At 45.3% G+C, this 25,297-nt stretch overlaps 1 protein-coding gene across 2 annotated transcripts in view; it reads right to left on the bottom strand.

The window, feature by feature from the left end:
* The window catches only part of Ca-alpha1T (Ca[2+]-channel protein alpha[[1]] subunit T), a 101,059-nt gene that overhangs the window by 15,270 nt on the left and 60,492 nt on the right, over positions 1–25,297 (bottom strand). For both annotated transcript variants that reach the window (XM_065446411.2, XM_065446414.2), the window contains 13 exons: positions 23,725–24,092; positions 22,564–22,778; positions 21,568–21,656; positions 18,088–18,280; positions 16,214–16,398; positions 12,522–12,648; positions 10,692–10,817; positions 9,666–9,755; positions 6,090–6,434; positions 4,006–4,115; positions 1,720–1,850; positions 476–625; positions 258–379 (listed from right to left, as the gene is read on the bottom strand). In XM_065446411.2, coding sequence (XP_065302483.1) covers positions 258–379; positions 476–625; positions 1,720–1,850; positions 4,006–4,115; positions 6,090–6,434; positions 9,666–9,755; positions 10,692–10,817; positions 12,522–12,648; positions 16,214–16,398; positions 18,088–18,280; positions 21,568–21,656; positions 22,564–22,778; positions 23,725–24,092 — 2,251 coding nt within the window. The remainder of the gene's footprint in view (positions 1–257; positions 380–475; positions 626–1,719; positions 1,851–4,005; positions 4,116–6,089; positions 6,435–9,665; positions 9,756–10,691; positions 10,818–12,521; positions 12,649–16,213; positions 16,399–18,087; positions 18,281–21,567; positions 21,657–22,563; positions 22,779–23,724; positions 24,093–25,297) is intronic.

The following is a 25,297-nucleotide window of genomic DNA, read 5'->3' as shown; positions in this document are numbered from 1 at the left end:
ACCGCTGATGCGTGGTCTTATCATTTTATATATCGAAGCTGGAGTTGAAGCCTGATGCAGCTGGTGTGTTCTCGTGCCTGTGCTCTAATCGCCCTATTTGAGTGAGTCTTCTACTCGGTGCTTTCAGCTCCTTCGTGAACACTTGTGAGCAGCACCACTGCTCCGTGATAATGTAACAAACCGAAATATATGAGGTGAGCATGGCAAATTCTGTCGTGTCTATGTTAGTCTAAACGTCGCACAGCGACCACACGCACCTTCATGATGCCATTCCAGTTGTCTCCTGTAGCGACTCTGAACAAGGTGAGGAAGGCCATTCCAAAGTTGTGGAAGTGGGCGTGCTCTCCAAGGCCCTGACATGGGTGGCTTTCGTCGCACTCTGTAAACAAAGCCGTACACAGAAATGCTTAGGCAAACGGAGAGTGGCGGTGAGCATGCTGTCGAGATAAAGAGAGCAAGAAGCTCGTATACTGACCGAGCCTGCCAAAGAGCTCAACGCCTAGTGCAGCGAAGATGAAGAATAGTAGGAAGAAGAGTAGGCCGAGGTTTCCGACCTGCGGAAGCGCTTGCATCACGGTATCCAGCAAAGCACGGATTCCCTTGGCCATCTTCAGCAGTTTCAGCACTGCAACAGAAGTCAACACGTGGCAGTGGTTGGTCAAGGATCTCGGGAGCTCAGAGAAATCTGTTTCTGCAACTGCTACTTGTCTAGTCTACTCCTACTAGTGTGCGCTTTACTATTCTACTCTACCGCATCACATAATCCTATCTTCGATTGTGACAGCGCGCAGTATGTAGTTCGGATAATTTCAAAACTTGGCAGCTCAAAGACCATGACACAGAGTTCACAGAGAGATGCAGACGAAGTGATCAACTGTGCAAAGACAAGAGAAGCGCCAAGGTGGAGGCAAGAATTCTTTTGCTTAAAGAGAACTTTTTTGTCCCGATGAGGACAAGTTCCCTTGTTGGAACGTTCTCTCCCGAGGCTTCTCTCGTTTGCCTGTTGTCTATCACGATACGAAGAGAAAATGCAACAGACGACACAACCGTTGTTGTTCTGTTGCTGCTTGTCTGCTTTGCGTTCTTTTTCTGTTGTGTCGCGATTGCTGTTGACAACCCGGCCCACTGAAGTTCACTAAAGCCGATAATTTGATTCCTACACTGAGACATTTGTTAAATAAAGAGAGGGCTTCAACTTATGGCTAGCTGCATGGGAGTTCAGGGTAGAGAATTAGTTTGCTGGTGTTTCGTAACTTACTTAACAGACTTACAGACGGAACAACACAAAAGTGCTGTTGTCATCCCCTATGCCTGTTTGTCCTGTTTTAGAATACATGTACAGTAATTATGTGCAGGAGCTATCTAATAATCTGCTTTCTAAACTGGGAAGTTAGAGCAGTCAGGTTTTATGAAATTGCGACCACATTTCCTGCTAAATTTGAATCGTATTCAAATTTAGCAGGAAATGTGGTCATGCATGTGACTTCGTGCATGCATGTCACTATACCTAGGAAATACAGTTATGTACTTATGTGTGATTAACTAGGTAATGGCTGCTGGGTACGGCATAAAATAATTTGCGCTTCCGTGAGCTTGCAAGACTGTAGCTATAAATGAGGTGTGATAATGTTACGATGATGATGATGCAGTTTGACCGTAGTGATGAAGATTAACTGGCATGACTGGAAAACTGCGAGCAACCACAGTTAGTCAACTTGCCTCGGGCGATGCGAAGCACACGCATGACACGTATTATGGTCGGGTTGATGGGAATCAGGTCTGATTTCATCTCCTCCAGGACAATCCCCATGATGGACAGGATGACGATCAAAATGTCCAGTTGGTTCCACCTGGGTCACCAGAGCAGCACATGTGAAATCGTGAACATGGGACGCAGCATGCCGATGTGCTAACATTATGTACAGTTGTGAGGACTTTCGGAACGGGCACAAAAGTCAGTAAGATTAGGTCAGTGGAGGCAGCTGAAAACCATAAGACAATGTGCAGGTGATGTTATGTTCACACAGCGAACCTGCAACTTTTTTGAAGTACAAAGAGGCGAAATCCACCTATACAGTATCTTGCAAAACGGGAATGTACATGGGACTGCCAATCTGTTGGTCGTAAGTTGGAATCCTTGTGGGACAATTTGAATTTTTCTTGGCATAATTCTGACAAATGATGTTCGGACTCTAGCGACGAATGGTGGCGGACACTGGCGGGCATCAAAACAACTAGGGAAGTCAGCCCATAACAGCTGTTGCTGTAAAAGGTCAATGTCGGCACCGTGACACGGTTGTACAAGAACACAAATGCCAACCATATAAAAAACAGGAGTGTTAATACAAGTAGCAAGTGACGTTTTCGGCCATTTGGTTGGCAACAACCACACTGTCATACTTGACAAAAATTGAATTACAACTAACACTGCATCAAATTTATCGCGTTACCTCTTAGTAGAGTAAAAATTAAATCTGGCTGCCTAGCTCTGCATTTTGACATTAGAATTAACAATGTCTTCTGTGCTGTCAATGACCTCTGACAGCTACTGAAAGAAAATTGACTGGCAGGCTGTAATGGGTTGTTGGATTATTGCTAACATTCCTAAGAATAATACTGAACTCAGGGTGTAAATTTTTTTGCAATAAAATGTTCCTTTGGACATTTTGCCAAACACTTCGTGCCAGGTACTTTCCTAGCTGTAGGAAATACATGTGCTCATATGCCCTGACTGAAAAGCACTGGGCATCCAGCATCACAGAAAGGAGGAAGTGTCCAAACTATAGATAATGATGACTGATGATGAACGTATGAAAATTTTGCTTCAAACAATATTTGTCATCTATCTTGCATGCCTTTTCTTTCGTTATTGCTGCCTGTCTGGCACTTCCAGGTCATGAGTGGCATGCATGTTACGAATGTGGCATAGCAATCATGACAGGACAGTAGCAAGCACGAAGTTTCAAGAAAGGAGAAGCACGACAATTGACTGATATTGTTATGGGACCAGATACACCTCAAAGGGTGTAACAGTTTGAAGAGTAAACTTAAGGTTTACCAGGAATGGGTTTCTTAAAAGTGGTATTACATAACACTGGAGGCCTTACTACAGCACATCAGTCACATTACAACATAAAGGCACTCACATTACAACATGAAGGCTTATGTCTTCAGCTCCAATACCAGAATGTGCACAGCTTTACTTTTCCCAGACAAGAGTCACATATAGTATCGCCTTCCACACCATGCTTCAATCGTTAATAAGTCTTCCGACTTTAAGACAGTACCAACTAACCTGCTTAGATCTGACCACTGGCAGATCCAGAAGGGGGTGGGGGCTCTGGGGCTTTGGCACCTCAGACCCCTTCTGACACATGCCAGCTGACAGTATTTAGCATGCAGCAAGCCAACCTCTTCCCCCATTCCTGCAGTCTAAGAACAAGTTCATTTGGCAACTACTAGAACACAATCTATTGGAATGTTTAAGAATGTTCCGATTGTGCCCCACTGCCCCTTCTCTATACGAGTCACTGCAACTGCTTGTTTGACAAACTGTGTGTTACTCTATATGTATGTGCAAGAATCATTACCTTATCATTACCCTTCACTTTATTATTTATACATTTAGATTAATCATAACACTATCCCCTATGCTTCATCTGGCTTAATTGTCTTTTCCTTTGCCTGGTTGTGTCTGTGTATGTGTGGTGTTACACACGAAAGCATTCAGTGATGATACATTCTTGCAAGGCTAATGGCACCATAGTTATTGGCATGTTGCAAACATGAACCGTGAATCACTGTTGCAGGCAATACCATGGGATGATACTGAAGACCATAAGGATGCTTTTTTTCTTAACAGATGACCGCTGGAGTAGTCCCACCAACCCGCTAGCACTGGTAACGTGAAATTACAGGGTGTAAAGTTCTCGTTGTTGAGTATGTAGTCGCGCTACGCATTTCTCAGATTTGAGGCCGCCAGTGGAGCAGCTACTGTGCACTCACTTGTCGGTGAGGTACCGAGGGATGCCAAGTGCAACCACTTTCATAGAAAGTTCCAGCAGGAAAACGGCGGTGAAAAAATAGTTGAAGATCTTCAAGGCATACTCCAGTTCCTGCGTTTAATGGGAAGAGCAGTAAAGATTAACAAGCAATTGCAATCCCTTCGTGAGAATTAGAATGTGCATACGCAGCGTCCCTTGCAGTAAAAGTACGTGACCAGATGGACATTGTTCGAATAGCTGGCTATAGCTGTTTACATTGTGCGTTTTTTTTACATTTCAAACTATTTACTGTATCCCACATACACACACATATGCACACACATGTGCATGTAGAAAACAATGGTTGTAATGATGACAGTCAGCAATAGGGATTAGAAGTTAAGTATAGGCATATGATTTTCCGTTTGACATTACGAGAAATAATTGGAATTGGGCAAACCAAGTTGTGTAGAGTGGATGATCGGTGGTCTTTTGTCGAAACAAAATAGGTGCCAGGGAAAGGAGACACAGTCTAGGCTGGCAGAAGTTACAGAGGGAGTGGCGAGGTTAAGAAATTTGCAGGTGTAGGATGGGTTCAAATTCATAGATGCATATAGCTTTACACAGCAAGGACATTGTGAACATGCTGCTGGATGCCTTGCCAGCTCCCGCGCTTAACATGTTCACTGCAACATGGGCGTCGTTGGAGAAGACATATTCAGGCTACAAGGAGAGAGCAGAGGTTGAAGGAAGACTGTTGGATGAAGAATGAGAGTGATTACCTCATCAGCTGTAATACTGCCACATTGTGGTCACAGTGAAGAACAAGGCAGGGCCAGAACTGGGAGTCGCGAACCTAACTCTTTATTGAGCAAGCTTGTGCCCAGGAAAAAAATTAAAATAAACAGAACTCAAAGCACAACGACAGTGGCAAGTGCAGTCATTGTTCGTTAAAATTTCATCTACGGGTAAAGCATGTAGGCTATGTATACACAACTTATACATTCCACCACCGAATAAAGCGTTAGATTTGTGACTCTGAGTGTTACTGTCTTGCTCTTAAATGTCACTACATTGTGACAATATTATAGCGGTCGTGAGCGTGCCCCTGAATGCTAAGTTGCGACATGCCTGTCTTGTCCTCGTTTTATACCTTGGCCCAGAAAATGAGTCACAGAATGAGAGACAAGAAAGGAGTGGAACAAGGAAGGGGTGGAGCAGTGTACAGGTTTGGGTTATTTGGTTGGACATAACTAAATTTAACAGTGCGAAAGTGATAAAACTTGAACACCTAAGAACACACCGGACGAAACAAGATGCTAACTTCCAATTAGTTCATTTCTTTTTGAATAAGTGTAACAAGTGCATCAGCGTAGGCCTTCTATTGCTCTATCTCAGAAAGAACTGAAGTTTCTGAACTGGGTACTTGGAAGCTACATAACGTAGCATGCGTATAATAATTTTTTGACATGTTATTATCTTTCATTTCCTTAAGACTCGTAAAGGTACATGTTTTTCTATGTTCCTTTTTTAACTTTATCTTTTTAAGTATCGTGTTGGTTAATTGTCATGTGTAAACATACATTTGTATTCCTAAACTGAGCGTCTAACTAGTTTATATTACCGTCCTTGTCCTTGAACAATTGTTGTTTCTTTTTCATTTAGCTTTTTCTGTTAAACGTTCTTACTAGATGTTCTTCGACTGCATGCTGACGCATATATGAGCATAAACTGTATTGCCCAAATGCTACGCTCTCGAATGAGAGCAGGAGTATTGTGAATTAATAGAAAAATGTATGGTTGTCTTGCTGTATTTTTGTGCCTTTCATGCTGATTTTGTTCATGTCGCTTTCAGTCTTTTATTTTTATTAGTATTTTAATTCGTTACACATATTCTTGTAGTCTGCAAATCGTATAAAACGTCTATTTACAACAAACGAACGAACAAACAAACAAACAAACCAGTCGGCAGTCAGCGCCGTGTATTGTTCCTTATTCTCTCTTCGGGTGCCCACGTTTTACTGCTTTCGTGCTGTTAATTTAAAATTAAGGGGTGGAGAGAGAGAGAGAGAGAGAGAGAGAGAGAGAGAGAGAGGACGTGCTCACCAGGGGCATGCGGTAGAACTCCATGGCCATTGTGACCACGTTGAGTCCGATGACGGCGGCGATGGCGAGGTCGAAGTACTTGCTGGTGACGATATTGTGGGTGAAGAGGCGAGGGCGCGAGTAGCCCGCGTAGTAGGGCGTCTCGCGCATGCGTCGTCGCTTCTTCTCCAGCTTGCGAGCCCTCTTTGCGGCGCGCTGGGCCCGTTCCTCCCGCTCTTGTTCCTCGCGGCAGCGGTGGAAGTTCTCCACCACGACGCCGACAAACATGTTCAGCACAAAGAAGGCAACCAGGAGAAGGAACGAGATGAAGTACAGCAGCCGCCATTCGTTGTAGTTCTCGACGGGCTGCGATCGAGAGATCCGCCACACACACACACGGTTGACGCCTTGCACAGTTTTTGAGGCGTTGCAGCGCCCGTGCACAGAAGCTGTGTACTCCAAACTTTTCGAGCGAGCGACCTCGTATTGGCCGGTGCTTTATATTATTCTCTTTTCTCTCACTGAGCAACCTTCTCTGTAACAACTGTAACTCCGGCGGGAACCGTAGTACATATAGTGCTTCCCACAAAACTTACTGCAGGGAACTCTGGCGCTGGCATCTGTGGGAGCTGCCACAGTGCACCTCGTGGTTGAGTGTGTGCCTCGGCTGCAGGAAGACGTGGGTTCAAAACCACGCAGCTCAGCCAGTGTGGCAACAGAGAGGTTTAGCGTGTCCGGTATTCCGGTAAACGCAAGTGGACGGGTGATTGGGGTGTTCGGGCGCAGGTGTAAACGGTAGCAACATGCATGGTGCAGCCATATGGTGGCGCAGATATCAAACAGACAAAAAAATGGCTGTGGCTTAGCTAAGGTTAAGCCCAGGATGCGAAGCATACTAGCCTTTATTTTAGTTGTTGAACCACTGTTTAGCCTGGTGAACTGCTGTTGCTTGGCTATATTTGGTTCGGCTAGACGAAGAAACAACTCATGCAGGCGAACGCACGAGCTGAGACCCGGCTATGTAGCTACGCGGCCGCAAGCGAGCGCACGAGTTGAGCCTCCGCTTTTGCAGCTGTTATGACGTCATATGGTAGCTACGCGGCCGCGCGCGGCGCAGCAAGGAAGAGCGTGGTTGTGCGGCTAGTATGCTTCGCATAAAACAGCTAATATTGCAGTAACCGAGTGTATTTTACTTTGCTGCGGGTGTAGATTTCTGGCAGCGACACGATTACGCAAGTGCCGAAAATTTACACCACAGCGAAATAGAATATACTTGGTTAAGGCAATATTAGCTGTTTTTGTCTCTTTAGCTCTGCGCCATCAGGTGGCTGCACCATGCAGGACGCTCACATTTACGCCTCCACCCCAACGCCTCGTCAACTTGCGTTTTCCCGAATACCGGACAAGCTACATCTCTCTAATGATAGCTAGTACACGATCATTTGCCTAAACTCAGTGGTTCTGACTTCAGACGCTTTAATGACTTGGCAGGTCGATCATTTTGAAAAAAAATAGTCACAGTTTCACCCGAAAGGTGAATCATTGATTGCATGCAAATCAATGCAATGATAGCAATCAACAACAGCTATACACGAAGTAAGATTAGTCCTTTTATAAGCTACATAAGTTGCTTTAAACAGTTGCTTACTAACTGAATTAACAAGCATGTCGCGCGCGCAGACAAACACGAACACCTCTCATTCGATGACCGCGGACACTCGCTGTCAGGGCGCTGGCGTGATGAACAAAGGCAGTTGCGGCGAGTGAATTCCCCTTCGTGCTGCCTCTCGCTTCAGCGCGAACCAGGCGCGCGAGAACACAGCTATCAGCTATCTCTGGTCGGCTAGCCTTCGAACCCAGCGCAGATTGCCTTCAAGAAGGGCGCGCGCGGCCACGCTCAGCCGCTGCAACTTGTCGAAGAGAAGATGTGCACTAACCTAAAGCCCCTTAAACTTCGTAAAGTAGTGCCACGCTTTGAAGAATGCCGCCTCCTCCTCGCGCGCTCTGGCCGAGGCCGCCGCCGCGTCACTATTGGCCTAATAGCGTCACGTGGGCCATCGCGCCTTGCTTCAGCGCCATTTTCGCTCGAGAAGCGTCTACGGAGTGCCGAGGAGCGCACGTTGGCGCCGTTGCTATACGGTCGAACAGTGCAGGTGGCGCCACGGTCTAGGAAGGAGCGTGAAAGAGGGGAGAAACGAGGAGGAGTGAAGGCGGAGGAGGAGAGTGTCGGTACTTTACGAAGTTTAAGGGGCTTTACACTAACCTGCTCTCCCCAACGGCCCTCCGCGGGCGTGCACTCTCCTCAACTTCCTCCCTTGCGAACATGAGAACACATTACCGTATCCAGCCATCATCATTCTCGGCTTACCCTCACAAGCGTTCGATCCCACCTACAGCACATGGCACGGACACGATGTTATCGCACTCGGACTTTATACGGAACAGCACGGCGATGCCGACGCCAACGGCAGAAATTTGCCCAGAGTGTCGATACGATTGCTATTGCAATAAAATATTGTTACGTGGCATCGCGTATATAAGCACGCCATCAAAAGACCGCTTCGCTCAGCGAAGAGAAAGAAGGCGGGACATGCTGCGTCAGATGCTGTCAGTCGTTGTGCGGTGGCAGCAGACCGTAAATATTGTATTATACGATTTCGTCTCTTTCCCGTGTACTCGTGAATCCCAGTGACAATATTGCGCTATAAATGCCACAATTCGCAATGATTATGCAAGTGCTAAGAGTTCTATTTATCTTGCGCGTCTGAAAAAGGCTGTTGGTTGAAAATTTAGAGCAGTAAGGGCAGATAAGGCGTAGTGAAAAATGTTTGCAAGTCCAACGCACATGCTGGAATGTTTGTGAAGTGAAGCTTCCTTGAAGCAGTCAGTTAAAAGTTAAATGTTATAAAACATAAAACTCTGTGCATTGCAGTTGTCCTTATTGTCCTCTATGCAACATGTAACATCCTGCAATTTTTTTATGTTTATGCACTGCCACCGCTCACAGTTTTATAGTGATGCAACATTTCGTGCTTGTGCACTGTACTCGTCCCAACTTTATTGTGATGCAATGTTTATGCGCTACACCGTTTACAATGTGAGCCGAGATGCGGACAGCAGTTCACATGAGTGCACAGTGTGAGATGTCGACGCAGTGATGCTGCGAGGACAAATATGTGATCTTTGTCGAAGGAAAGAATGGTGAGGACAGATGTGTGCAAAGAGAAGTATGACGCAAAAGACAGGGGTGGACCAATATTGTTTTCCATTTTCATTCCTGCGTCCATGGCCTGATGGAAGGTGCTGCACGTGTCCTCGCGAAAACGTGGTCACGTGCGCGCGTGTTATGCGACGTGAGGCTGCTGCTGCCTGTCTTGCCAGTTCGGCATGACAGCGGCTGCCACGGTTAGGAAATTATGGGAGACTAAGACAGCTTCGCTTTAGTAACACCGCAAGAACGTCTGAAACCACAAGCACGAAGTTAATAAATATTAGTGTACTAACCAACGTTCTCATGTTCCCTCCAGGGTTCCCTCTAGTAATTTTACTAGGAAAATACTGCACTTTCGTGAACACGAGAAGTATGCACACACTGACCTGTATGCCTTCTCCGACGGCATCCAATCCTGAATACATGATGTTTACCCATCCGTCTTTTGAGGACAGGACAAACAGGGCCATGAGTGCCTGTGGCAAGGAAAAGACACAGAGCAGTACTGAGACCCTCTTCGCAAAACGTTTGTGACACTGTAGATTGGCCTACTTTGCAGAGGCACGCTTAACTCCTGCTTTCAAACTCTTAAGTGATTCGCCATCTGAAGGATTGCTTGTTTCTTGATGCTAAGTTTTAATGGCTCCTTCTGTGTCACCTGTCAGTGATGGTAACTTTACAAGGGGGCAGAAAAGGACAACAATCAAGTTCGTGCGAGACCTGCATTCACAAACTATGCATTCAACATAGCCTCATTGTGCTTTGATTTCCTTTATGGATATACAAGATAAACTAAAGTTTGAATACAAAGACAAGCACAGTACTTCTAATTGCTTCAATACAGGCTACTTAGGGCCTATGCTTTCCCAGACTAACCTTTGTGTTTAACGGAATGAAACGTTACATATACGCAAATTTATAATACCACGAACGAGCAAGGCATGTTAGCAAAGATGTTCAATGTTTTTTAAAATTCCAGAACAGCTCAATCCTGCTGCAAAATTTTAGCAGAAGCAAAGCAGTTGTGAGCGCAAAGTCGATTGAGGTTGTCAAGACACACACACAAAAAAGTGCGTGTTTGTATTGACAATGCAGCATTTTCTTCTGTAAACCTTAGTCATGAGCGAACCGTGCTCTACTCTCGGTCTTCCTTTCACACGTGTTACTTTTGCACTTCGGGACTTCGCCATGTGCAACACAACTATGCACAATAGATAAAAAATTTTTTGCAAAAGGAAGGTGTGGCCTGTGCTGACATGCTATACTCTACAAGTGCTTTGGGGATGTTGGAGATGAAAGGGAAAGAAGCAATGAATGATACTGATGAGGATGACAGAGACAAAGTACGAGTTTACATAGGTGACATGCTTGTCTACAAGCACACAGGTCAAGTCAGGTCCACCTCTACGAACCTGGCCCAGATGGTCAAAGTTGTATTTTCTGTTTGTCCAGACCATGCCCCTCTCCAGGCAGTCTTCTTTTGTGCGTACGCCTTTCACATCTGGCCCTTCGCAGAAGTAAAAAGAGCCCTTGAACAGCTGCAACGAAGGAAGAACCCCACAGCCAGGGGAACGCGAATGAGCATGTATTTTCATATGTCTGGCGTCAACGTGATGGCCAGCTTTCGTTCCCAACCAATACACTGCCTGTTCAAAAGATATATCTCTGGAGCCATACTTCCTAGCAATTTACTTTTCATTTTCTATTCTTTTCATACTACGTCATTGGCTCAGACATGCGTCGTTTGCTGGTCTGTCACTGTTATCGCTGGTATCAGCTACTTGATCAGCGTGATGCATGACAGGAAAATAATTAAAAAATGAAATGGAACATTTAAAATTACGAGCCCTGTGTAGCCTCACAAGACGCAATCCAGCACATGAGAAGCTATGTCTGCACATTAAGGTTGGCATACCTTAACAGTGAAGTGAAAAATTTAGCAAATAATTCTAGCTTTGTACATAGAGAAAACAACAACAAATTACTCTTTCATTACAGGTGTCCCCAGTTACAAATAAATGCTGGCATGATCAAAACCAAATTGATACTTTCATGATGTTCCCATTTTCCCTATATCCCACTTTCCTCGATTCAATTACATTACTTTCAGAAACATGAGGATGAAATAGTTTTCAACACGTCAAATGTATGCATATACCAGGTGTTATTATTTAGCTGAAGTGAAGTTTTACATATTGTATCTGGCAGATAGCACATTTCAGACCTTTGACAAAGCTTATAAATTACACGATGAGGTGGCCCGTTACTTCTACGAGAAATGAAAATGTTTAATTAAATAATTAACATAATTGCACTAGTTAATGTTTTAAATAATGACTTCATGGCACATATTTCACTCTGCGAATTATAACCAGTAAGTTCACAAAGCGTATCAACTTGGAACGAATTCTCAGGACTACACCAGTTTGGAGATAATTTTCCATGTCTCAAGAAACGCATTGGTGTTCTAGTTACTCCTGTGCTGCAATGCATAAAACAGCATTTTTATAAAGAAGTAAGTTGAACAACAGGGCATTTTTGTCGCAAGTTTGACGGCATATATCTTGAAACTGGTGCCATCCTCATAATTTGTGCTAAGTCGATATGCCTTGCTAACTTACTACTATTGGCAGATCTAAACGTGTGCTGCAAAATAATTAACACGTTCATTAGTGTAATCATTTTCATTATTCTAGTAAGCTTTTTTATTTCTCGTAGTAATAATTATGGCATTAATAATTAACCAATTCTTTAAAATTTGGTGCAACAAGAAAGCACCCTGTATATGTATGCATTAAAAATTTTCATCTCTATGAAAATGTTTTTTCAACCAATATGGTCTTTCTTCAACAGGGAACCTGCATAGGTCTCCACTGTGGCTACATGGTACTTTATTGTGAATACTGAATTTCACTTTCACTATGATGACTCTCCACTTCGTAAATTCCTGCAGAAATCATTTAAGTTCATTGCATTAGTGAGTCTACGAGAGTAAAAATAACAAAAGTGTGTGAAGTTAGGAAAGTTATCATGGTGCAAATGAGGTGGACACAGAGACCAAAAGAGACAGGGTGGCATGGGTGCACCAGTGTTCTTTCTGGTACTTGTACACTTCTGTCTTTTGCATCCATCTTATTTGCACTATGACAACTTCCCCAAGTATGAAACAACTTGCTTGATGACTCATTTTGTCGGCAAAATCGCGCAGCCCCCACCGGGCAGCTCGGCGGTTTGTTGCGCACCTGTACTCCAAGGATTCCAAAGATGATGAAGAAGGTGCAGCAGATAAGGACAATGTTCCCGATAGGCCTCAGGGAAGACATAAGGGTCTGGACGACTAGCTTGAGTCCTGGTGCACGGTTGATAACCCTGTGCAGTAAAATCGGAAGCAGTAGCACAGGTAAGCGCCGGCTACAAATGTTTTTCCCAGTGTTTATGAGGCCAGAGGACTTAGGCCTAGTGCGCTTTGACACACGACACAAGAGTGATACATGCACACAGTGCAATTTTAAGCGCCTTTACTTTCAAATCAAAGCTATACATATATATATATATATATACCGTTCACCAGACGCCATTTTGATGTCACGGTGCTTCACTGCACATAGTCATCACTTCCTTCCTCTTTTCTTCTTTCTAGTTCCCCTTTCCCTCATCCCCAGTTAGGGTAGCAAACCGGACGCTCGTCTGGTTGATCTCCCTGCGTTTCTTCTGGTTGCAATCTCTCTTTCATGAGAGACAGAGAGAGAGAGAGAGAGAGAGAGAGAGAGAGAGAGAGAGCAGTGCGGGCGACGCTATCAGCCGCGGGAACGGAGTGCACGCGAAAGCGTGGTTGGCTTCGCTTAATTCTTTCCGCCGAGATGATATCGTCCACGTGCGTGACATGAAAGCGTATCACTCATCGCCGCTTCCCAAATTTATCAAAATGAATTGTTTTCTCGTTCAAATTTGCTGTTGTCGATTTCCCAATAATTCGGAAAATTGTCCGGTCCCTTTCCATGTAATAAAATCGGTCGGCGACATGTACTTATATGCAAAGAAGTCGAATTTCAATACAACGAAATAGTGATATGACGAAGCAAATTGCCGACTTTACCGACTTCGTTATATCGAGGTTTAACCGTAGTATTATTGATTACTGAGTTACAGAGTTGTAAACTGGATGTTTGAGTTCCTGAAATTTCACAATTTCTAGAATTTTTCAAGAATATTTGTCCGCTTCCTACAGTCAATAGATTCTAGATTCTTACATTAAAAAGTCGCAGGTTCTCAAGAAAGGCGGAACATCGATTGCGGTAGGAAATTATTAGGCAGCTATACGAAGTAAGCAGAGTGGTTTTACCGGCCGTTTAAACTTGGAAACATTTTCCTTATTACTAAATTAACACGCATGGTGTCACGCGCGCACAGGCAAACATGAACGCATCTCGCTCGATGAGCGCGGGCGCTCCCTGTCAAAACGCTGGCGCGAGGAATCGCGGCAGCAGCAGCGAGCGAATTGACCTTCGTGCTACCTCACGCTTCAGCGCTACTAAGTGGCGAGAACACAACGCACATGTAGCTGTCAGCTCTAGCTGCTCCTAGATTCCGTCCCCATTTTCAAGATAGGACCCGCACGGTCGTGCCATACACAGCCGTTGCCGGAGTTGCATCTCTCCGCTACGGTGCCGTGCATCGACGGAAGATGGTGTGCGCTTCCTCCCCGCCTTTCTTCCTTCCGCGCGTGAGATGGAACCACCATGCTCCGCCAACGCCACCTAGACAGCGGGCTTGTGCACATGTGCTTCAGGGCATTATGCTACTTGGACCGGAATTTCTTGTGCCCAGCGCGGCATGACGAAAGCGGTGACGTCAAAATCACTGCGGCTTACTCGGGAGCATCCCCTTTAGATTCTGTGGCAGACGGACTATGTAACATGACGTCGTGGATCGAAGTTCACCGGCCTTCTGCTGTATAGGAGGCGTTGGCTTGGCTCACCCTCGCAAGCCTTCACTCGTTCGCACAGCGTACGGCGCACGGCCATGATGTTATTGAGCTTGAACTGTACGTGGCACAACACGGCGACGCCGACGGCGGGAATGCGTCAGGAGTGTCCGTGTATTTGCCATGGCAATAAACAAATGCAACAAACCTCACCAAATTGGCGCAATGGTTGCTGAAAAAAAAATACGATTTCTCTGTTCCCGTGCATTTAGATAACGGCTCCGGAGCCATAGACCGTTTCATCGGGCGAGGAGGATAGGGCGCGCCGAGAGCCTTTCCTCCTCTCTGGCTTGGGCGATCCGGCGCGGCACTGCTTGAAAGTATTGCTGTCGCATGCTGCGAAACGATTTCGAGATGTTTTAGATGGTACTCTGTGAAATTTACGCCATGTCCGTTCATATAAGGTCGTCAGGGAGGCCTTTCGGTGCATAGGCAACTACAGTAGGCGGAAATATCTCTTGGGGGCGCAAAAATGTGACGCGTTTTATCAGTCGCGGTGTGTGTATGTGTTGCGAACTATTTTGCTTATATCGGTTTTAATTCAACAAAGAAAGCCGGTGTCTCTGTATTAGCAGCATGAAATGGTAAATCTGCTCACTGTCTGATCGCTTTGCGTAGGGAGTAAAGCATAAATCATAAGAGCGCATGCTCGTGCATGGCCAACCTAAGCAACCATGAAACATCTAAGCGGCAGGCGCTATCAAATATTTGTGATGCACCGGCATCGTTCTCGCGCATTTCAAGTCTAGTAGGCTTCAAATTACCATATGTCTACGCTAGCCTTCCTGCACGAGGCCGATGGCGCTGCTCAACACAGCGATCACTGCGGTTGGTGAAACAGCACGATTCATATGTAAGCTGTGCGCTTCGGCATTGCCTTTTTGGCCTGCATACAGCCATAATATATGAGGGATCGCATAGAAAGAATACGATGCCTATTTCTGAGGACAAAATTTCCGTAATGCGTGTGAGTGCGTCGTGGAGAACGGAACGATCACAACCGAAAAAAAAAATTCGGTTATCATCTTTCTTGAAAAAGCAAGAGAACGGGCAAGAGAACGGGCTAACGCTGCAATGCGACCTCACATAGCCACGCCGCACAACGTTTATAAATATATAGCCTCTGATGCCGTATGCTTGGACCATGCGGTAGAGAGAACAAAGATATCTACAATCCAGCGCCTACGGCTGCTGAGGACGCTCGCGCAGTTCGTTAACGGTCGCTTTGCTGGACAAGCTTAATTCAGCCTTTAAGGTATGCTGCTATTACTAGTCAAAACTATTTTATTCATGAGTGGAAACTTCATCCATCGAACCTAGTAGTCACGCAATGTTACCTGCAGCGAACAGTTTGAACGCTTGTCAAAGTATAACAGCACAGCTCCTGTCGTAGCAGAACGCTACCCACGCTGTTACGGTTGTCGCGTATGTTTCATCGCTCCTAAATCGCAGATTGGAACTAGGGGATAATGCTGCAATAAGGTCATATTAATGATTGGAACATTCAGAAATACAAAATTGATCTCCGAGGCTGATTGTAGGCTCAAATATGCGCGCACACTCCCGCTGCGTGTTCCGTCCACCTCAACGCCAGCAGAAAATCCGGCCATGACGCCTTAAACCACTTCAGCACGTCTCACAGAACCGTTTACCACGTAGAAGACGCACGTCGTACTAAACAGACCGCACGACCGCGAAAACAAACGCCAGAACCTGCCGCCGAGCGTATAACTGCCATGCAAAAGACCGCTTTCACCCAAGCCAGTATGGCGCTGCTCATAGGCGGCGCCACTGCGTTCACAATATGGCGGCGCCTACGAAAAAATGGTCTATAGCTTCCTCGTAACCAGTATGAAAATGTACGCTACAGATTAGTGCCAATGACCATACTAGTTCGGACACAAGAGAAGCCGGCAGTAATTGAAGGCGATGTCACGTCCGCCAACTCACCTGAGGGGTCTGAGTGAGCGGAGCAGCCTGAAGACGCGAAGGATGCCAAATATGCGGGGGCTTCCGTCGGCAACAAAGGTGAGGAGGAAGTCGACGAGGGAGATGGTGACTAGCACTCCGTCCATCTTGTTCCAGCCGCTCTTGAAGTACGCCTTGTCCCCGTACCAGAGGCCCTTGGCAATCACCTAATCAGAGAACACAGGTCAAAATTATAGAGTCTAGTATCCCCCAAAACGCACAAACAAAGAGGGATACCATAGCGGAGTTTTCAGATTTAGACCACCTGGGAATATTTAAGTATTTATATTTTTACTTAACAGACCTTACAGGTCCATTCCGGGCATTGAGTAAGGGATGTTACAATGCTACCACGAGAACCAGAAGCAAAATTAAATGTGTGATTCATAACTGAAAAGAAACGACGTCATATAATATGTACTTTGTAAATGGTAACACATGCCTTCAAGTTTTATACAAAATATGAGGGCAGGTGGTATTGTTAGACATCACAAAATGGTTAGACATTTAGGACGCACAGAAGGAACTTTACAAGCAGAAGAAATACCTGAATTCTCTGCCGAAATCTGAGTACAATAACATTTTAGGATTCTGCCGTCGCACTCATTTGCATTCTTACTGTACCATTGTTGCCATCTTCTGCTGCGTTTCGTTCTTTGAAGCTCATTAAGATGTTTGCTCTTGGTCTGAAAAAAATTCCGTCTGCGTCTTTTCTGTGCTGGTGGCCTTATTTCGCGTTGTCTTCAACTGTATTAATCAATAATTTCCTTTCCATTGAAGCAACAGCATGCATGACGTGGCCCCTAAACCAACCTGACCTTATCTAATCAAATCAAATCCAACCTAACAATCGCTTGAAGAGACATTCGGGTTTAATCTCGTTTCAGACTAAGGGGTTGGTCTGCATTTAGCCGTTCACGGAACTCTCAGAACTCTATGCCGGTACCGTAGCTTCAATGCCACCAGTTCTCGTTCTCTTGCCTTTCCACATCTTCGATGATTCACACCCATACATCGGCACAGGAAAAAAAGAGAGAGAAAAAAAAACGAGCATACAAGTTTTATATATTTTTTTCTTCAGACTAGTATACAGTGGCGTAGCTAGGTCATCTTGCACCCTGGGCCCATAGGCCTTCTGCCCCCCCCCCCCCCTCCGCCGGGCGTAGTCGAGGAAGGCGAGGATGTCGAGAATTTCTGGGTGTCTTCAGACGTATGTGACCCCCCCCCCCCCCCCACTGGCCCCGTGCACCCGGGGCCCACGGCCCCCCGACCACCCCACGTTGCTACGCCACTGCTAGTATCATCATCATCAGCCTGGTTACGCCCACTGCAGGGCGAAGGCCTCTCCCATATTTCCCCAACAACCCCGGTCATGTACTAATTGTGGCCATGCCGTCCCTGCAAACTTTTTAATCTAATCCGCCCACCTAACTTTCTGCCGCCCCCTACTACGCTTCCCTTCCCTTGGGATCCAGTCCGTAACCCTTAATGACCATCGGTTATCTTCCCTCCTCATTACATGTCCTGCCCATGCCCATTTCTTTTTCTTGATTTCAACTAAGACGTCATTAACTCGCGTTTGTTCCCTCACCCAATCTGCTCTTTTCTTATCCCTTAACGTTACACCTATCATTCTTCTTTCCATAGCTCGTTGCGTCGTCCTCAATTTGAGTAGAACCCTTTTCGTAAGCCTCCACGTTTCTGCCCCGTAGGTATAGCGGGTCAGAACTGCTAGTATAGCGCTTCTGTATTTCATATTGTTACTCTGCTAGCCTAAGCTTTTTTTGCGATTCCAGGAAGACTACGCGGCTTTATGTTTGGCAAACAGTGACACGAAGGAAGAGCGAAGCACTTACCTTGACGAGCATCTCGAAGGCAAATACAACAGTGAAGGTATAATTTGCAGCTATGAGCAGCTCCCTCTCAAGGCTCCGTGGGGGAATGTTTGGCCGCTCCATGGCTAGTGTGATGCAGTTCAGTGCGATAAAAACCAGCACCGTGTAGTCGAACCACCGGCCGTCTGTCATCCGGTTGCAGTACATTCGAACCCTGAAAGAATGCCGTATGTGCATTACACGTAGGTAGTGAATCAAGAAATACTATAGCTTCGTTATAAAGTTCGTAAACAGGGATAAGGTGCCTCAGAAAGGCTGGCCAACCTTTCTGAGGCACCTTATCCCTGTTTACGAACTTCATACCATAGTGTGCTATTCCATCTGTCAGCCCCTTTCTTGTTTTTGGACTTCTATTGCTTCGTTATGGTATGTATCTATACTGGGAGTGTGCGAACAGTGATTTTTGAGACCGAATCGAATACGAATCGAACAGTGCCAGAAGCGAATCGAATGGAATACTTCTCGAATAGTTTTCGAATAACGAACAGCGGTTGTCACAATTAATATAAAACGATGTTCACATCCCAGTATTCTTAATGTTAGCAAGTTTCTGTCATGACGTGTGTACGCTATGAAGCGTTGTTTATTAAAAGCACAAACGGAGCGTCAGAAGCAAAGGAGTAGTTTCTTCGCACGCAGAGGACTCTTCAGAGAATGCGAATTATCGCTGTGAAGCCTGTAAATTGTGGCTACCTATGCGACGTAGCCTGCTCCACTACGCAAGTTCTCAGGTTTTATGGCGTGGAGGCAGAATTTACCGCACTTTTGCTCCAATTTTATGCTTACTGAGGCGCAGTTGACGTTTTTGAAATATTCGCAAGGCATTTGAAAAATACTCGCATTCACGAATAGTGACTATTCGATTCGAAGACCGAATCGAATAGGACGCTATTCGATTCGTTATTCGAAAGTTTCGAATATTCGCACACCCCTAATTATACAAAACTTCCGCTGCATGGTCACAAATTACATTATTCTATTACTTAGAGTTAAACTTGTTGATTGATTGATCGATTGTTTACTATTTGAGCCGGGAAGTCCCAAAGCAACACATTGGTCACGAGATATTCTCTAATGGCCGATCGAATGACTTATTAATTTATTTGGGATTTTTGAGACAGCACCTATAGACTATGTGTGGTGCCAGAGTGGATGTCTGTGGATTAATTGTGTCTATCGGGTGGGTTCTTTGACTGTAACCTAGGTCAATGTCAATGTGGGTGAGAATTTTCGCATTCTGATTCCGTTGAACGTAGCTACCACGATCGGGAACCGAACCTGCGACTTCGCGCTCAGCACCAGAATGCCATGTTACTAAGCCGCTACAGTAAGTGGGAATTACCTTCCTCTACTTATTTCTAGGTTGCTGAAGTTTGCTGGGCTGTGTGGCAGATACAAAAAAAAAGTCGCAGTTTCGCCCGGAAGGCGAAGCATCGATTGCGATAGTAAATTGGTACATAGCTATGCGAAGTAAGAATTGGAGTTCTCGCCGCCGTATAAACTTGGAGACTTTCGCTTACTAACTGAATTAACAAGCACGGTGTCAGCGCGCACAAGTAAACATGAACACGTCACACTCGACGAGCGCTGACACTCGCCGTCAAAGCGCTGGACGCTGGTGTGTTCAAGTGCGGCGGCAGCAGCAGCGAGCGAAGTGACCTTCGTGCTGTCTATCGCTTCAACGCGAGAGCGGCGGGAACACAGCACACACAAAGGCATAGGGGCCGTCTGCAAGATCCCTTTCAAGATACGGCGCGTGCCAACGTGCAAAGCACGCGCTTGTTGGCCGAGTCGAAGCCACCTTCCCTCCCTCCCGCGCTGTCTCCCCACGTTCCTCCGTATTAACGCGATAGCGTTAAGGAGCTCGTGTCGCAGAAAAGCCGGTGTCGTCGGCGTCGGTGTCGGCGTCGGCGTTTGCGGCGTTGACCGTGAGCGATAAATCACGGCAGGCACTCCATAAATAAAAAGCAACTTCCAAGATCGGCTGGGTGGGAATCGAACCAGGGTCTCCGGAGTGTGAGACGGAGACGCTACCACTCAGCCACGAGTTCGATGCTTTTTATTTATTTATTTACTTATTCAAAATACCTTACAGGCCCGAAGAATGGGCATTGGGTAAGGGAAAAAATATTTTACACAGCATAAAGAGCACACAATTATACAAAATTATACAATGCTCTGTTACTAATAATACAACAAAGAGTCAAGTTTACAACACTCTAAAATTCTAAGATAAAAAGAAAAGAAAATCATGCAAGAAGCATATGGTGCGCCAGATTGAGCCGCGATCGCCAGTTCCCCTTGGAGTACTGTAAGGGCCGGGCCGGGCCGTCCTAAGCGTTTTCCGGCGGACCCGGGCCGGATACGGGCTCGCTCATTAAAGGGCCTAAGTCGTGCCTTGGAGTACACGCGAACATCGTGCATTGCATGGTCCAAGGCATTCTGCGCCAATCTGAAGCGACACGTGCAAGGAGCTGGCTCTTAGTACGCCTTAGCAAAGAAAACAGAAAAAAAACAGACGAGATTCTAATTTTATTGCGATATCAATTATGTGGACACTCCAGGCCCATTTTCGCCGTTTTTGCGCATTTTTTGCTAGGCGCATTTTCGCCATTTTTCCCGGACTGTCCGAGAAGCTGTACACACCAATGCTCATTGGCTGACAGCAGCACCTCGAGTAGTCCTGGGTAGTCCGGGACGACATATTGAAGGTAACAGCGGTCTAGTCAGAAACATGCGCAATTTTAGCCATGCCTTCCTAGACCTTAGACTACAGTAGAACCTCGTTTATACGTTCTGTTTCTTTTTAAACGTTTTCACAATCCTTGCACTATAAATCTCTGGTTCCATTTAGTTTCCATAAGGACGTGTGTGTTAGCTTCCCGTTTGTTAGATTCCCTTTTCCAGTTGTTACGTCCCAAAATTGCGGAAGTGAAGCACCAAAGCGGCGTCACCCGTTGACGGCGCCCATGTCGACCACAGCATGTTGCGGACTTCGATACATTGCGCGGTTATTTGCATACACACGGCTGCACAGAAACCAAATAAGAGCTGTGATTATACAGCATTCGACACAAGCGCCAAATGGAAATCGTAATCTTTATTTGGGGTGATTCACGCCTACGATCACCAAAATAATATGTTCAACGTCCTATCTAACGTCTAATTTAGCCGACAAACAGCGATAGCGAGCATTAGTTAGAAAATTTTATATACATTTTCTTGGCTTTTTATTCAACTTAAGTACAGTTTTCTCTGAGCACAGATTCTTGCCTCGTCTGTAGTGCTGCCGCAATCATTATCGGCTGTTACGTTTTTCAGCATCATGAGTTTAGTTACTGTGGTTCCCTAAGAAAACAGAAACATATCAGCGAGATTCTACTGTACTAATACTACTATCTAAGACTAAAGGAATCCAAGAAACCTAGGACTACTACTCACTTGCTGTCCGGTGGGAATAGAAATAGTGCATAGTCCTGGCGATGTTCAAAGCACCACCTCCACCACGGAGGCTCAAAATACCAGCACAGCTGCAAGAGCACAGGAAGGTCAAATAAGCTCGTTACCATGCGCTGGGTGTGCAATTTCAGTGGAATAATATTACTTTTGTGGCCGCAACACCGTGTATCACAAACAGTGACATAGAAATGATTTTTGTAGCCTTGGCAAGAACTCTAGATTATTGCAGCTGCAAAAATCAAGGGAGCTCTCGGGGAGGTAATAACGCCAGGTTTGGCATGTAGTATCAAATTGTGCACAATATAGTGATCAATAATATAGTAAAAACTGAATTCATGTCAAGCAAGGATTGCTTAAGAGATGTGTGCATTCACCTCTAGCATGTTACTATACATCAAGTAACTTTCCCATTCAAGATTTAGTTTCATTGAAAGCTTTTTGGGTGCCATGTGTGTTTGTAGTCCGCACATAGTGTTCCTTTTCATATTGCACGAGGAGCAGGTACAGTATTTCAGGGTTCACAAACAGTAGTGACCTCATTGTTTAGCGGTGGCTGCAAGAATCATGTTGAATCAGAAGCTGAAAAATATCGCGCGAGTTTTCAGGAAGGTGTCGGATTGCATTCCTGGTTTTACTCTTGAATTAGGTGACATAACTTGCATTCTGCTCTTCATGTCTGTGCACATGATGTGGCACTACGGCCACTCCCTTTGCAGTGCTACACTTGAGTGTAGAATTTTGTGGTAATTCAGTGAAAGTTAACATCATTTAACTTCGCTTTTCAATCAATATATTATGTCAGTGCAGACTATTAACGATATATTTGTAATTGTTGAGTGAGCGGCTGCTATTCAGTTTATTATTACTTTCCAATAATCACGCACTATAGACAACTAATAAAAAAACTCCACACGCATGTATGCGCTATAAAGGGAAACATAATATTGAGTCACTGTATGGGCCACATGCAACACTGACCTTGGGCACATTGACCGCACGCTCGCCGTAGACAAGAGTTGCCGCAGCTGCAGCAGCGTTGTCCACTTTGACGTGAAGCACTGCGCCACTTTCAGTGCTTATTTTCTTGCCGCTGGGTTTGACAAGGAGCGAGTTGTGCCTCGTCTCGGCATAGGAGATTCCCGAGCCGCTTAGCGAGTTGTGGCGACTGGCCAAGACACTGGCACTGCCTCCTCCTGGAATGATGTTTCATATACAAATGACTTGCATGCCTGCTCATCTTACCTTGCAATCTCAGAGAGGTCACAAAATTCATGTTGATTCGCCATATTTTAAGTGCCCTTAAGGATGCTTACTTATTTATTACTTATATATTCAACACTGCCAGCAGCACTTTGGCAGCCAAAGCAGGGGTGGTACAGGTTCATGAACAAGTACAGGAAGTGACACTAGTAATCAAGGACTGTTATAATAAACTAACTATAGCAGACTAATAAGTAGAAAGCATAACAAGAGTTTCAAACAAAGTTGCCAGTTTGGTGGTGGGAAATCCTTGGAACCTCAGCAGGGTGACGTAATGAATTACACAAAATAATATACAACACAATGCGCCGCCAATGTTTCATTGATGTTTCCTTTTTTTTCTTATTGCACTGCAAACGTGCTTCATAGTGATTACCAACAAATTGATGTCACTATATAGCTCAAAGCGCAAGAACACCTGTCCTGCTGGCACTACTATGCCTGTGGTACTTGCTGGCTTTCCAGTGTAATTACTTCAGCTGGATGTCGAAGCTGAACTGCGTTTTCATTTCATCCCTTAGTTATTTGTAGATATGTTGGAGGAGAAGGGGTCATTATTTTGGTGCAGATGCTTTTCTTTAGTCGTACAGGCCTCTCCTATCAATCTCATTATCATTTTCACCCTCTGCACCCTTCACTGCAAGGGTTGAGTCAGTTTGCAAAAAAAAAGAAGAAAAAGGAAATGTCAAAGCACTTGCAACGATTCGGCCTCCATTCAGTTCACTATAGAGACTGCCACCACCGGCATCGACTTCAATGGCCTTCAAACGAAGCCTTCAAGGCATCGACTTCAAAGGCCCTTAAAACGAAGGGCCTTTTTCCAAATGCAATACTGTGAGACTGGGTCTGGCGGTTACGTCACCAAACACTTTCACTCACCTCCATGTTGGCTTTGTATGGAGTTCTGGCGACTCAGCGGCATGTACGTTGGCCTCCCACCGGAGTCGCTGGTGATGACGGTGGGTGGTTGGGCCAGATAAGCCGCCGCCTCTGCCCGCTCGTCGACAGCGTCGTGGTTTCGAGGTGACGCGCTCGTGCAGCCCGTGGCTGCCATGTTGTTCTGCTTGGTGAGGACGTTGGGGCGCTTGGGTAGGCTAGTTGGTCGGTGGGCGCTGTTGTTGCTGTGGTGGTTGTTGCTGCTGTTGTTGTTGCTGTTGACTGAGGCTCCGCCTGCGCCGTTATTGAGGCCGGGGAGCACACCGCCGTTGCAGTGACTGTGGTCAGAGGCCGATGCACTTCCGCCACCGCTGTACCGGATGAAAAAAAAAATGCGAGTTTGAATTACGCGGGCGTCTTGGTGATGGAGGACGTGGCACGAACAGTATTTTGGATGATTGATCTTGGTATCTGTAAGCCATGGGTGTGCGAATAATACGAATCAAATATCACCAGAAGGCAATTGAATAAAACTGAATATCGAATACTTTCGGATAGTTTTTTTTGAGAAATGAACAGCCGTATTTCACAATAATTATAAAATGATGTTCACACCCGAGTACAGTATAACCTCGTTATGCTGAAGTCGTTGGGATTGGGTAAAATATTCAGTATATTAGTATTTTCGCTATAGACGTAGTTCATGATTTTACCTTTCTGCAAATACAACACAATTTTGCTATGCACAGTTTGTTGATTCTCGTTCGAGAGAGTGCATTGTTGCTCCGTGTTGAAACGCAAATTACACGTTTGGATCTGAAGTGTTGAACTGATATCATTTGTACAACGCTTTTTTCTAGTTATGTCAGAATACCCTGGAGCTCCGCAAACAGTTTATAATAATCACCGTTATTCTCTTATGCGCTGAATTTGCCTCTAATCTCACGAAAAGCTGACCACCAGCGGCAGCACGACGCTTTTGTTACCGAATGGGACGCAAACCAAATGAAGCAAGGGCTGCTAGCATTACATGTACTTATGCTGCGGCAGTTTAACAAGCACACCATGATAGTAAAGCACGGTGACCACCCTGAAAATGATTCAAGCAGCCAGTTTACGCAAGAATTGTCGCAGGTATTGAAAGTCTTCTGATACTCCATTGAGTGCAATCGTTGTTTATTCCATCATCATCATCATGAAGTAATAGCTCATCGTGCCTTGTTTTGTTTCTTTTTATCATCTTGATTTTTCTGGATACGCCTTTCTGGATATAGCAAATAAATGCGTTTCTTGGACATCTGTTTCCTCACTACAACTGTTTTCACAATATCAAAGATGAAATACATGTATGCCTAAGGGAGTGTCACATGGTCCGGCGTTTCTTTTCCCTACACCTTTTAGTATGCAATATGTGGATACACTATAATGAGGTTCTGATGTACTTATAACGTTAGGAAGTTTCTGTCATCGCATTGTACATTATGAAGCACGTTGTTTATAGGAAACACGAATGCAGCACTGGCAACAGATAAGCGGTCTGTATGCATGCACAAGACTTTTCGGAGAGTGTGAATCA

Source organism: Dermacentor albipictus, chromosome 8 (genome assembly GCF_038994185.2).
Source record: "Dermacentor albipictus isolate Rhodes 1998 colony chromosome 8, USDA_Dalb.pri_finalv2, whole genome shotgun sequence".
Classification (NCBI taxonomy): Eukaryota; Metazoa; Arthropoda; class Arachnida; order Ixodida; family Ixodidae; genus Dermacentor; species Dermacentor albipictus.
Note: the sequence above shows the minus strand (reverse complement) of the source record. Positions and strands in the feature narration are given on the sequence as shown.